The 15691-nt window shown below is 37.7% G+C and overlaps 1 protein-coding gene across 2 annotated transcripts in view; it reads right to left on the bottom strand.

Annotated features, from left to right (window-relative positions):
• Mei4 (meiotic double-stranded break formation protein 4) overlaps positions 1–15691 on the bottom strand; it is a 123571-nt gene that overhangs the window by 49597 nt on the left and 58283 nt on the right. For both annotated transcript variants that reach the window (XM_035444503.1, XM_035444502.1), the window contains one exon: positions 8481–8612. In XM_035444503.1, coding sequence (XP_035300394.1) covers positions 8481–8612 — 132 coding nt within the window. The remainder of the gene's footprint in view (positions 1–8480; positions 8613–15691) is intronic.

Genomic DNA, 15691 nt, shown 5'->3' with positions numbered 1-15691 from the left:
ATACCCTGAACACATTTTAGTTGACATTTACTTTATATCCACATAGGCCAATTAATGTTGTATTCTAGATTTTATAGCACATAAAAAAAAAAAAAACAGTTCATTCTATTAGACTTCTACCATTGTGGGAAAAAACAGCAGAGACATTCAATGTTGAGGAGATAGATTTATTTTACCACATGATTTCTGAGTTTTCTGCCCCATTCCCATTAAACTTGTTTCTGCTTTCTTTCTATTGCTGTGACAAATCATGACCAAGAACAGCTTGGGGAGGAGAGGGATTATTTAGTGGGCACATCCTGATCTCAGACAATCATGGAGAGGAATCATGGAAAGCACTCATCTAGGAACTAGGAGGCCAGAACCCATTCAGAGGCCTTAGAGGAGTGCTCCTGCTGTGTAGGGGAAGCTGTAGCCACGCCTTCTTAGGGGCTGGCTACAGGAGTACCTGAGGGCTTGTGAGGGCATGGTCAGAGTGAGTAGGGGGACTGCGTTTTCGGTTTCGGTTTCTCTTTGCTTCTTGCTGTACAGACTACCACCGGCTGGCTGGTTCGCTCTGTAAGTAAGGCTTTTCCCTATTAAATACCCTTATATTTCTACCTGACTCCGTATTGGTAATTTCCTACTATATCTGGTGTCAGAAGCGGGATATTGGAAACCCACACCCCATTTGGGACAGGCTGTGGGTTCCATCGGGCCCGCCGCCTAGGCCCGGAAAGCACCCTCTCTCCACAGGCGTTCCCGGCTAGCAGCTGACCCACGGCAGCTGTGCTGCTCAGTCATCCACCCAGTTTCTAGCTGCCTAGAGGTGAGTAAGTTTCGGCTTTCAGCAGAGGCTTCCCCTTGCGGCTGAACCGGAAAGCCAAAGCTGAAAAGCCGTATACTCTCTAAGATAAGCGCAGCCGCTTTTGTAAGGCGCGGCTGAAAAGCCGTATACTCTCTAGGATAAGCGCAGGAGCTTTTGTGACCTCTCTCCACTGCTGACCGACTGCTGCCAAACGCCTCGGAATAACTGAAGGCCTGTGCTACCTGCTGGTCAAATATATTTACTGCATCTGGAGTAGAAATCAGGTAAAATCATGGCGGAATATTTATCATTTGCTAAAATTGGTAATGTTTTTGCTTATTACGTGAATTCACTGTTTGAGGAGGATGCTAATTTGCCAATTATTGGCCTATATGCTGTCATGGCAGTTAGCTTGCTGGTACAAATAGTATTACTAGCCAGAGGACTCAGGAATAGAGATAAGGATAACCTCACCACCTGCTTACAGGAAATAACAGCTTTACGATTAGGTCGGACCACAATTGTGCAGCAAATGGAACAGAAATTGGATGATAAGCTTGGCTCTGTGTCCAATACACTAAAGACAGAGCTGTCTGATGAGATACAGCGTATTTATGATAAGATAAACACAGAGAGATCCTCCATGTCTGAGGCCTTAGAGGCTAGGCTGTCAGAAGACCATGACCAGCTAAAGAATATCTGTAGCCAGCTAGAAACTCAGATAGGCAATGTTACTCATCAACTAGATGCAACGGTGCAAAATACCCAGCATAGGGTTGAAGAATTGGACAATGCCATTCAATCAGTTATTGAAGCATCCAAGGTAGCAGATCAGAAATTTGAGTCTAGATTTGAATGTTTGGAAGATAATTTACAGTACAGGGCTGACAGATTACATAGGTCCATACGGTCGATTGCTGAGGACTCAAAATCAGCAAATCATGACCTGGAATCTAGACTCCAATACCTAGAAGGCAGTTTCCATGCCATCCAGATGCTGTCTAAGGATGATCGTATGAAAGACCTAGAAAAACGTGTAGATGAGCAGTTAGAGCAATTTACAGATTCACTAACGTGCTTGGAATCTTTTATGATTAAGGAGATTGAAACTTTTCAAAAGGATATCATTGCTAGGCTTAAAGATCAGTGGGATGCCTCAGAAGCAGAATCACTCCAATCCCAGGCACCTACTCCACCCAGGTATCGTGACTATTCTTCTAAGGTTGTTACTCGTACACCATTAGTGTACCCAGCTACCATGGTAGAAAAGCCAGCTTCTAAGAAACACCCTCATGGACGAATGGTTTATGAATGGCAACCTATACAGCCAAAGGATCTTAAGAATATTAAAGAATCAGTTGTCTCATATGGTCTCCATAGCCCATACGTAAAACAGCTATTACATTCATGGGCAACCTTTAACAGGGTGACACCCACAGATTGGGAACTATTGGTAACAGCTGTACTTGAGAATTCATGCCAAATCCAGTGGAAGGCATTGGTAAGGGAAGAGGCAAAGCTCCTTGAACGTCAGGGCATAAAGGAAGGTTTTGAAGCCCCTCTAGATAAGCTTCTTGGTCAGGGTATTTATGCTGACCCACAGGTTCAGGCTGAATATGATGACGATATACTGTCTCTTTGCAGGAAAGCAGCATTAAATGCCTGGGATAAGGTTCGTGAGCCAGGAGAACGTCTAGAAGCTTATACCAGAATAGAACAGGGACCTACAGAACAGTTGGAAATTACCAATACGGAGTCAGGTAGAAATATAAGGGTATTTAATAGGGAAAAGCCTTACTTACAGAGCGAACCAGCCAGCCGGTGGTAGTTGCATGACTACTTTTATTGATGAATTGCTTAGTTTTTTATTTTAATTAACAAGAAAACAAATATCTAAACGAAATGAACAACATAGCTTTTGAGTTTGTTTCCTACTATGCTCTTATTCTCATGTAAAAAATTTTATGTGCTCTGTAAACACTAGGTCTCCGAACTATTTAGTATGAATATGAATATGCTACTCAGAATTCCGATCTCAGCCATCCTTATCAAAGTTCCAAATGTACTTTTCATTTTAATAGTTTGGCTACTGTTCCCAAAATCATGCTGAGTAGACAGCAGGGTGAACTGCATCTAAGGAGGAAAACATTTCTGGAAAAAATGCAATTAAATTTGCAGTTTCATCTTCAATCAATATACTTCTGATATGCAAGTGGAATTTTTCTCTTCAATATAAAATATTTATAATGCAAAAGTCATAGGTGTTCACTAATAAAATATACAAATTTAAACAGCAATATTTTCTCATGTATTACTTTAGATTCTATAAAATTTTGAAGACAGTTTTTAATCATGTGTACACTGGAAGAGCGTTAGACATATACAATGGTTTTGTATCTATAACCTTGCAGCTGATACATTTAAGTATTCCTCTCCCTTGGATATTTCATCCTCCCTTTTAACACAATATAGGACTTTCAAAATCTATCAACTAAATAATCCTTCTGCATACTGTGAATATGTATTACTCCCATTGGTTAATAAAAAGCTGACAGGCCCATAGTCAGGCAGGAAGTATAGGCATGGCATCCAGAAGCAGAGGACTCTGGGAGGAAGAAGGTGGAGTCAGGGGAGATATCAACCAACTGCCAAGGAAGCAGGATGTGGAGAAAATGAGGTAACAAACCAGGAGCCATGTGGCAAAGCATAGATAAGAAATACTGGTTAATTTAAATGAAAAAGTTATCTAGTAACAAGCCTGAGCTATAGGCCAAACATTTGTAATTGAGTGATTATTTGAGAGTGGCTGTGCACAAGAAAACTCTACCTACAATGAACAAAAGTATAGAGCCCATCATGGCAGAGAGGTATGGAAAAAAGCAGGCAGGATCATGTAGCTGACAGCTCACATCTTCAAATGCAAGCACAAAGCACAGAGCAAACTAAAGGAGTCAGGCTTTGAACTCTCAGAGACTGTCCCAAGTGACATACGTCCTCCAGCAAGGGCACACTACCTAAACCTACCCAAACAGCACCACTAGTTGGTAACTAAAATTGTTCAAATACTGAAGCTTATTGGGGGACATTTACCATCCAAACTATTACAAAGATGCAACTAGCATTCAGGTAAAATTTCAAAATGTAAACATAGTTATTGAATTGTGGAGCCAAATAGTGGTTTAGGAGAATGCTTAACTTTCTGAGAAACTGTGTGCATTTGTCACAGTCCAAATACCAATTTATAAATTCAGGTTGATACCCACCTTTCAATATAGAGTACTGTTAGTCTTTTTATATTAGCAATCCTATCCAGGCAATCTTCCTGTTGTTGTGAATTATTCATGTTCTTTCTGACCACTAATATAGCAATTTATAAAGAGTCTGTTCAAATATTTCCCCATTATCATACTGAGCATTGCCCCAATCTTTCCCAATGGAATTGCCTTAAAGTAAGTATAAAATCGATTGGCTATTTGTATGAGGAATTATTAACAGAACTTCAGCCATAGAAAACAATTTTTGATTTTCTATCTTCATGACCATGTTGACTATAAATGAGGATAGTGGGGCCTGTATTATTCCAATAGTACAGCCGCCTAACTTACTAAATGGAAATGATACAAAAATATTCTGTATTTTCAGGGCTTACTAGAACTACAAAAGCAACATACTAAAAAAACAGGTTATGTTTACAATATGTATGTATACATGTATGCATATGTGTACACACACACACACACATATATATATACATATATATATATATATATATATATATTATATATATTATCATGCAAAAGAATTAGTGATAAAACAGGGCATTACTACTTGTGGAGCCCCGTTGGGGGCCCTACCCTGCCTGGGGAGTGGTGGGTGGATGGGGTGGGGGGTAGGTTGGAGGTGGGGGAGAAGGAATGGGGGTGAGGGGAGGGAGAGGGAGAGGGGAATTACATGTGAAACAAGCCTGTTCCCTAACTTGAATTAATAATAATAATAATAAAAAGAGAGAGAAAAAAAACAGGCCATTACTATGAAGGTGAGCAGATGGGGGAGTATAGGGTTTGGAGGGAAGATATGGGAGAAAGAAATGTTGTAATTCTATAATAACCCCCCCCCACACACACAACAGAGAGAGAGAGAGAGAGAGAGAGAGAGAGAGAGAGAGAGAGAGAGAGAGAGAGAGAGAGAGAGAGAGAGATATTCCATATTCCATGTTCCCAGTTTGGGAAAATAATCACTTACTCTTTCACATTGGATAACTAACTTTTTTCACAGATAAATGTTAATATATTCAGGCAATTTTCTTCCACTTTAGTACATTTTTTTTGTTTCAATCATTAATGAAGGATAAATCTTGCCAATTGTCTTTCCTACATACTCTAAAATAGGGCTTGTTATAACTTTTTAAAATATGTTGATTATTTTGTTTTATTCCTTGGGTAAATTCTACTTGGTTACTTGGAATTATTAAGATTTTTTTCTTTATTTTTGGTTTTTTGAGATAGGGTTTCTCTGTGTAGCTTTGGAGCCTATCCTGCCACTCACTCTGGGGACCAGGCTGGCCTCGAACTCACAGAGATACGCCTGCCTCTGCCTCCCGAGTGCTGGGATTAAAGGCGTGCCACCAACGCCCGGCTTGGTTACTTGGAATTATTACTGACATATATTGCTTGATTCCATTTCCTAATATATAGTACAGCCTCTCTTTTTATGTGCATGAGTGGTATCAACACGAGGCTTTGGTATTTGCTGTTAGTGTCTTTTTCTAGTTTTGATAAGTAACAGTGACCTTCTAAATTGGGTTCAGAAAAGTTTCGTGTCCTATAGAGCAGTTTTTCTCAATCTTCCTAATGATGCAACTCTTTAAAGCAGTTCCTCATGTTGTAGTGACTCCCAACCATAAAATTATTTTTTGCTACTTCAAAATCATAAATTTGCTCATTATGAATCATAATGTAAATATCTGACATGAAGGATATCTGATATGCAACCCCTATCTAGCAGAACAGCTTACACTGTTCCAAAGATTGTCTCATATTTTCATCAGGCTACATGTAGGTTACTTCAATGCTTTCTCAAGTTTAGCATAGCCAAACTCAATCTCTGTCCACACACGAGTGTTTTTCCATAGTAGCCTCACTCTTTTCAGTGGGAAATTCTTTGTTTTTGTTGTTAAAGCTAATCTCTCCACTTTAACCTTCCTTTAGAAACTGCTGGTACACACAATGTAGTGAGATCTGGGGATAAGTAGCTTCCTAACATATCCAAGTTCTTCAACCGTGTATCTTTGCATTCCACCTGGCTTTCCCATATGTAAGCTCTTAACTGTGTACTACTTATGACTGGTCATCCTCTAAGAGTATGTCGCTGACTCTCTGAGCCTTAGATGTGATGGACACTGTGATCTACAGTTATCACTCAAGGCTTTATAACTCTTTTCCACAGTTTGAACTAAGTGGAGAATGCACATAATTATATCTTTGTCTCTCCGTGATTATGTTATTGGTTGTATTAAGAGAAACTGTTGAGCTGAAAGGAAGTGATGCAGTGAGTTAGATCTTACAGAGGGCTCCCACAGGCTGTGTCTGTACACTGTGCTGAGACTTAACACTCCCAACCACAAAGAATATCCAGAACCTACTGCTTCAGCATACAGCCTCCTGGTCATGACAGCAAAAGTAGCCCTTAGTAACCTAATTCTGCAGTGTGGAAATGCTTCCATTCTTGACAGTACAGTACAGTCCAGAATCTTCAGCCCACTCCCAAATATCCATAGCTGCTCATTAATCCACTTGTTTAAATTGGCTGCACTGCATTCTATTTGCCATTAGAAATGCTGACTTACGGTTTCTTTGTCTTTGATCAATACTAATATTTGGAGGGCTGTCAAAAGGATTGATTAGCAGCGCACAAGTGAAGTATTTAACACAAATGCCTGCAAACAATTAGTTATTGTTTGCTGCCTTATTTTGTTTCCCCCCTCTTTTATTATTTAAATCAACTTTCATTGCTTCGGCCTTCCTACCCTCCCTTCTTCGTGTGTTTTAAAGTGCATGTGTTTATGTATACCAAGGGCAAGCTGATATCCCTCGACTCAGAAGAGGCCATTGGGCCCACTGGAACTGGAGTTCCAGGCAGCTGTGAGATGCCAGAGATGGCTGCTTGAGCCGGAACCTGGGTCCTCTGCAAAAACAGTGAGTAGTTTTCACCATTAACTCATCTCTCCAGCCCCCTTTTTATTAAAGTAGCATAACAGAACACCTAAGTTTAAAGTATGGCTTTTGCAAATGTCCTTCTGAAGTCACGGTCAAGTGTCTTATTGATTTGAGGCTTGGTTCCATATCTGTAAGCTGGATAAGAAGTATGATGCTACTTCAAAATTAAATCAAGCTACAAACATGAAATTTTGACTTCTCAACTTGTTCTTATGCTCCAAATAAATAATTCAATTCAACTTATTTTCCACACTGTTTTCTGTTAAGTACCAAACCTATCTTGTTTTCCTCAGAACCCTTGGGAAACCTCTTATTACATGTAATAGTCAAGTTCCTTTGTGTTCTGGTATTCTCTGCTGATTCCACTCACATCTATTTTTCTAAGTTGTTCCTTTGACAGGAAGTGCTTTGGGGGCTTATAAACTACTATGACCAGTTCTTTGACCTTGGGACTTGTATAAACACTACCAGACATTTATTTCAACATTTTGGTTTTTTCACAGTAGTCAGTTTGACTTAGACATTTCTCCTTTAGATCTGTGACAGTGAGTTTATACATTTATCTCTCAGAATCACCTAAATAATTGCTGACTAGTTTATACCATGTCATCCACTGAACAAGACTAGAATAACAGCTTTAAGACCATTCTATTAAATGTAGAGAAGTCAGAGGTAAATACTTAGCTAAAAGTCAATTTAAAGCTTTATGATATATTTGAGTAATTCAATTTATTTTACTTCTACATAAATATGCCAACTTATCTCTGATTTCTTTTTAATTGTGTTTCTGAATTGTACAATGGAGACAGTAAGAATAATAACGTAACTACAAGGTAAACACATGTAACATCAATTATCAACATCAGGATCTGGGAATGGCTTATATTCCTTCTAAATGTTTGTCAGAGGTAACATGTAAAACATACAGATGAGAGGGCTAGAAGCACTGGTGTCAAGTCTAGGCTGCATAGTGGAATGATCAGGAAAGCTTTTGCAATACTAATGCCCACTATCCTGCTTCAGAGACCTCTGCACAGATTGCACAGATTGACAACAGAATATTTCAAGTTCAGCTAGAAACTTCTCTCAGGCAATTGGGTAGAAGAATCATTCTCTACTTAGGCTCCTCTCAGGTCCACCTTTGTCCCCTCACTATTTCACTGTATATTACCACTGGGGATATTTAAGTCTATTTATCTAAATATTCCTTTGCTAAGAACAACAGAACATTGGTGCAGGTGTGCCAGTAAAGAGGACAAGATGGGTTTATTTAAAAAAGAAACATACATTCAAAACCTTGACTGGCTGAAGCACCCTGTGCAATTCCAGTAAGCAGAAATATTCACATGTATTAGAGACAATGCAATGAGTGAAACAGCACCAAATCAATAAAGGGAGGGAAAAAAAGAGGACAAAGTCAAAAGCTGATAGTCGTGTTACGAACAAGTTAACGAGTTACAGCTTCAAGTTACATGTACCTGATTGATGGCTCCCAAGTGGTCCACAAAGCTGTTCACTTCTGATAGTAGTAACAATATGATAGACTTCCTCAACACGCTGCAACTTCCTAGGGTTACTAGACTCTGAGAGACATAATGCTGCACCTGGAACTACAAATGAAATTGAGTGAGGTTACTTCCTATCACATTAGCTTATTTAATGTACAGCTTCTTAAGACATTTATTTCTAAGGTAAGTGCTGTGGAAGTACAACATGGCAGCATACTTCTGGGTTAGTACTGAGGAAAACTGTGGGGAAAAAGTAGTATAATATAGGTACTGTGATTTTTAAATAACAGTCAAAAGTTTGTCGTTGTTGTTTTCTTTTTTCGGCTTTTCAAGACAGGGTTTCTCTGTGTAACGGTCCTGACTGTCCTGGAACTGGATGTGTAGGCCAAACTAGACTCAGACTCATAGAGATCCGCCTGCCTTTGCCTCCTGAGTGCTGGGATTAAAGGTGTGGGCCACCACTGCCCAGCATCTTTTTTTTTTTGATCAGTCAAAAGTTTTAAATGTATGACAGAGTGCTAAAATGGAAGAACTCGAACTGTTAAAAAAATTCAGTTTAGAATAGGCGAATAAAGTAAAAACAAAATTGATTTTTAAGTCCTCACTTAATAGAAGACAGGCATATAAACAAGTAGATTTCAAAGGTGATGAATGAACTTCGAAGTATATGTGAGCTAAGGATTTTCTGTGTGCCCCACTTCTACAGGGGACAGAACAGGGTGGAGAACTTTCCTATTTGTCAGGAGTCAGGCTTTATAGGTATAGGGATAAAATTACATACATGGCAGTCTGAGTTCCTCTTTGTTAGTTCTTTTCATTTATTTATTTATTGTGCATGTACATGTTTGTATGTCTATGAGCATGTATGTGTAAAAGTGCTAATGTACAAGCATAGGTCAGTAGAAAACTTGTGAGAGTTGGTTCCCTATTTTCATGTATGGGTTCCAGGGATCAAACTTAGGTCATTTGGATCACTAGGAAGCTTTTATCTACTCAATCATCCTTCCATACCACCACCATTAAGAAAAATTAAATGCCAACAGGATACCACACATCACATCTCTGCTATTAAGAATAAAGTCACATACTTAAAAATCACACTCTGATATGTAAAACTCATGAGAAGTATTTCATGGGATATGACCTTCAAAGTAGTGAGAGAAAAGAAGACTTAAAATACAAATGGCCAGGTACATTTACTGCTCTCCATAAGGATAAATAACACTGAGGAGACATCAGTTTCAGTTCTATGTATGCAAGGTGAAATTGTAAAACTGTTTCTTTTTGGGTAAAAATGTATCTACAGTTACAATTCAGGTTGATACTTTAATAGTACATATTCTTTTAGGAAGTTCACAGTGGCAACAACAATGACCGGATTACAGAGCTACTGAAAATATTTATTATAATTCTGGAATATACAATTTATATTTCACAGGAGTCTAAGATAACCTAATTCTGGAAATACACTATCATAGTGTATTTAGATATTTCCTTATCGTTGTTTATTAACAATGCAATTGGTTTAGATTCAGATTGCTCATAAAAATGTGGTACTACTTGTAAGCTTAAAATGTTTACAGCATTCTCAGTTTTGTAGTTACAGAAAAACATGACCTTATCGGAACTCTAAGAGATTTCAGATGATTGTTTTATTTTAACTGATGCTTTGTGTGCATTCCTGTCTCCACATTTTAATTCTGCACTCAGTAAGTTCAAATACAGAAAAAAAATCACAGAAAACAAAGGAGACTTCGGAGCAGTAGTAAAACGACAATGCCAGTGGTGAGGCAACATTGGACTCTATCATCTGAATCACTCTTAGCTTAGCTGTTTCAGAGCCTGTACTAGCACTCACTAAGCCTTTTGTCTCACAGCTTCCACACATGCAAAGCAACTGTGAAGGTAACTACATAGTAGAATTGTCAAGCACATTAAGTTAAGACAGTAAAAATGCTGAGGACAGTGTCGATATCTAGGAAGTTGCCCAATAAGCAACACAACACTATAATAATTTATAACAGTAATATAAAAGCATTGATGGTTATATGATACAAATTTAATTTACTAGCTACTGAAAAGTTAAACGCTGTGAATAAACTTTTTATGGAATGGATGTAATCCTGTTAGAGAATGATGCTGAGAATACAATTTCAAAATAAAGACCTTATCTATAGTATAGAAAAGAACTAGTATTCTGACTAAATATCATAAAGAAAAAGAAAGTCTATATAACTCTTAGTGCAGTTTACCATTCTATAATGTTATTTTTAAATGACCTCTATGTATCCAAAATTATAATTGAAGCGGATCTTTTTTAGATACATAATGGAATCTTTTAGAAAGACTGATGGAGAGGTCAGAATTATCAACAACATAATATTTTAGCTAACTATGAAAATATGAAAGGCCTAGTGCAACACTCAAATCAAACTTTCTTCCCCCTATTGAATTTTCTTTTATTTCAGGAGCCTAGAGAGCTAGAACCAATCTCTTCCCAAAAGCCTGTGAAGAGAGGATGGGTGGATCTCTGCTGATGAGACATGCTCTTTGAGTCTCTGAATTAAAGGTGCATCACAGAAGAACAGCCTAGAAGTAGGTGCTGAGTGTGCAGTTTATTGACAAGGATGTGACTCAGCTGTCATTCAGAAGCTAACTATGCAGGTTGTTAGCAGCCCCTATCTTTGTGAACCTATGCGTAAACCAGGCTTTTTCTTTTGTGTCCCAAATCATGACACTGAGACTTCTTATTAGTTACAAATGCTCGGTCTAGCTTAGGCTTTTTTTCTGGCTAGCTCCTTTAACTTAAATTAACCAGTTTCTCTTTATCTACCTATTGCCTCGGGGAAGGGATTTTTTTTACTTTTCTTTCCTCTGTATATCTTAGTTTCACTGCTTGTGTTTCTGGCTGGCTGCTGCCTGGTTTCTGGCCTCAGGTGTGTCTGTTTCTTTCTTCCTCCCCTCCTTCCTTCTCTGGTTCCTCTTTCTTTTTTTCTAGATTTCTCCTCATATTTATTCTCTCTGCCCTGACTATCCTTTTCTGCCTAGCTATTGGCTGTTCAGCTTTTTATTAGAACAATCAGGTTCCTTAGGCAGGCAAGGTGAAACAATACATCTTAACACAGTTAAACAAATGCATCATAAACAAATGTAACACATCCTTACATAGTTAAATATTCCACAACACTACAAGTTGGAGAGTTCCTTCTTAAAAGTCAGCCTTCCCAAAGTGCTTTGTCCTGCGTGTTCATCTGGAGGATTCATAGTGTACATTTCCACAGTAAAGGCTTGAAATATGGAAGGTACAAATTCCTACCACATGCCAAATTAACTGTCCACATGAGCTACATAGAAGACAAAAAGACCTTAGAACTGCAGGGAATGGTAACTTAATCTAGGTGTCTTGGATCACTCAGAGTTATTGTGCAGAGGTAGCCTTTCCCGAAACACCAGCCTACACTATGTAGGAACATGGTGACCCTAATACACAGGGAAACAGAAGCACTTTAGATTACCCCCCCCCACTGTTTAAATCTATGTCAATCTGTTGTTTCTTAGCCATTAGTTTATAGGAATTACAATCTTCAAATAATTCCACAGGACACCATGTTGATGTGTTATATAGAAGGTATCCTTTTTACCACTGAACCATCTTTGTGATCCTAAAGTGCTAGTTTAGATGTTAAACTGATCAACATCATGCAAAGTAAACTCTTCAACTATTGGGCATTCCTTATCTACTGAATAGAACATCTACATCAGAGAAGAATCTATAGATTATTACAAAACCTTACAGATCCAGGATATATCAAAGCACATTCCCCCAAATGCTTAAACTTTGAATTAGCCAGTCAGAAGATGCATTTTTCTGTCAGCTAAGAGGGCAATCGGTTGTAGTATCTCCAGACTTCTGTAATGTGTATTTTCTTTTTTCTTTTTAAAATGGTGTGTGTGTGTGTGTGTGTGTGTGTTTGCTCATGAGTGCATCGCATGCAGAGGCTATAAGGCAAGGCCAGACTGATTGAAACCAGAGTTACAAGGAGTTGTGAGCCGCCTGATGTGGGGTCCATGGATTCAGGGAACTGAACTCTTGATTCTCTGCACAGGCAGTATGCACTTCTAACTGCTGAGTCATCTCCCTAGCCCCTTCTGTAACACATTTTAACAGTAAGATTACTTAGATACAGCCTTGTCCATATTGCCAGTGAAAGATGGACTAGTGATGCCAACATGCTCACATACTGCCTGTGGCTTGTGTTGCAAGAACACAACCCCAACACAAAACCACAAACTTCTTCAAATATATTGTAGGGTTAATTTTAAATTATGCCATTTTATTTTATGTGTATATTTTGCCTAGCTGTACATCTGTGTACCTTATGTGCTTGTAATACCCACAGAGGTCAGAAGAAAGCATTAAAGCACCTGTAGCTAGAATTAATAATTGTTGTTGGCTGTTAGGTGGGTGCTGGTAATGAAATCAAGGTCCCCTAGAAAAGGAGCAAGTACACTTAACCACTGAAACACACAGTCCCTATGAGATTATTTTGGAATTTGGAAAGGCTTCTTTTGGTTGTTGTTATTTTGTTTTGTTTCTTTCAATTTAACTGTGTGGTTTCTGAGCATGAAATTAATATCAGCATTATGCCTCAACCTCAAAAGGTGGAACAATTCTGGAAGGGAACCTTCAGGAGATAGTATTACCAATGCTGTTAACAGTGAAGCAATAACTACTTCTAAGAATCTGCCAAGCAGCAATATCTATATTTGGTTTGTAGATCAGATTTATACTACTAAGTATTCCAGGAAACCACACATTGAGAAGGAAAAACTAATTATTTCTGGCATTTGGAACATGCAAATGAAAAACAACTTTTGAGCAAAAGCAATTTCAGTTTTGGTTTTAAGAATTCTTATAGATTAAAATTCAGATAAACATTGGCTTATAATAAAAGCTGTATAAATAAACTTGAAAATAAGCTATCATCTAATAAGCAATAATAAAAATTATCCGTATGATTTCCAAAGACATGAGGCATTAGTCAGACATCAAGTATGGAAGAGAAAATAATCGTGAATAAAATGACCTATAGTACTATGAAAGGAAAAATAACAACTGTAAATGAGAAATAGAAGATTAAAAGTTTAAACTAAGCCACTGGGATAAATGTGAGATTAAAGAGGAAAGTGATAAACTGGGAAAATGAAGGAAAGGCAATCAGCTAGATCTGGAAAAGAATGTGTGGCATATGGAGAGAGGCTAAGAGATAGAACAGAATCCAAAGGTGCACCTTATTCGGAGTTTGAAAACAAGATAAAGGAGAGATTGAAGGAAGATGAAAGGAGAACAGAAGGTAAAACGCAATTGCTCGGTGGTAGAGGACACAGCAGACTGGCCTAGAATGTACATGTCTCTGGGGTTGGTCCTTGGTAAATAAAGAAATGCAGTGTGGCAGGGAGGACAACAGGGAAGAAAAATGTCAAAGGATAAAGGAAGAAAAGTTTCTAGGTATAATGAACAATAAAGCTCACAGATACAAGAACTATCGTTCATATTAAAAGGAAATAGTAGTAAGATTGACAATATACTTATTACAGAATGAAAGCTCCAATGGTCTATTCACAACCATAATGACACAACAAAGTACTTATTAACCTATTCTTCAAATAGGAGATCAATGCATGAAATATGAGTCAGTTTATCAGTGACGGAATCACAACAAAGGGGCAAACACTTTGCCCCAAAGGCTTTGTTCCCTTTACTTATGTTCATCTATTTTAAAATATTTTTGAAATAGGATCTCACTATGCAGCCTGAGCAGGCTGTTACTTGCTTCATAGATCAGTCTAGCCTTGAACTTGCATAGATCATCCTGCCTCTGCTACCCTAGTGCTGAAATTAAAGACATGTGCCACCACGCTTGGCTCCATTGTAAAATGTTTTCATATTTAGTTTTATATTTCATTTTAGTGTACATCAAAACACAGCATATCCTGAAATTAATGTTTGTTAGATGGGTTGGTAACACAATAGTTGAACAGTGAGAAAACAAAGATATGGGGAAAGCAATATCCATAAATAAAAAGCAAATTGAGCTTAATTGGGACACAGAACAAGTAAAGAATAGAGGTGAAATAAGGGACAATGAACAAAAGAAAATTAAGAAAATAAAAATTCTTGAAGAAAACAAGTTTGAGGAGCCAAACAACTAAGCTGTTAGCACAGGAATTCTGTAACTAATGAGACATCAGATGTTGGTAATGGAAGGACTCATAAAATCTCAAAACAAACCAATTCCATTTCCCCATAAGACTGATTTCAATTTAAATAAATAATTAATAAAAAAAGAAACAATAAAAAATCTCAAAACAAAATAGATAAATAAATAAATGAATAAAAAAGAAACTATTCTAAAGCCAAATCCCAAGGCATATCTAGACACTACTTCCATATGAAAAGAATGGCTCTTATCACATCTTCAGGCTTTTGTACTTCTCTGGCAAAGGAAGGGACCAGCTACATTCTAGATCTCTTACATGTATGAGCTCAACATATTCTGTCATTCAGGGAAATATTCTGTCCCTATCTTTAGGGGGCTACACTATTTAAAAGGATTCAAGTACTGTGAAAAGGGATAAATCCTTACATTTAAGTTGGAGTGAAATTTCTCTAAAAACTATCCATAAAGTATAAAAAAGGCTAGCTTTATTGTCTATGATTATTACTTACACTAAGGATAACAAAAAAAATAATAGAAATGAATAGAATATAGATATATATTCTACAAAAACAGAATGGCTATGATAAAATGCTGGTTGTACAAGTATTTAATAAAGTAACTACAAATGAAAATTTCACAGGTTCCCACTCTAGACAAAGAACTATAGATAACTAATAACTGACGGGAGAGGAACTATCCTTTCCCAGGGATGAAGGACTTTAGTGGTTGTATAATGCAGACTGGTCAGCCCTGAAGCCAGAGACACAACACTGAAACAGATTCAAAATACAAATGTGTGTGTGTGTGTGTGTGTGTGTGTGTGTGTGTGTGTGGTGTCTTATACCTATTTACATTCACATATATACATGCACAGTTGTACCAATACATACATATATAACAATAATAATCAAAGAAAAATACGGTATCAACTTGTGACTATAGGGTAATGATAAGGGTTTG

This window comes from Cricetulus griseus, chromosome 4 (genome assembly GCF_003668045.3).
Source record: "Cricetulus griseus strain 17A/GY chromosome 4, alternate assembly CriGri-PICRH-1.0, whole genome shotgun sequence".
Classification (NCBI taxonomy): domain Eukaryota; kingdom Metazoa; phylum Chordata; class Mammalia; order Rodentia; family Cricetidae; genus Cricetulus; species Cricetulus griseus.
Note: the sequence above shows the minus strand (reverse complement) of the source record. Positions and strands in the feature narration are given on the sequence as shown.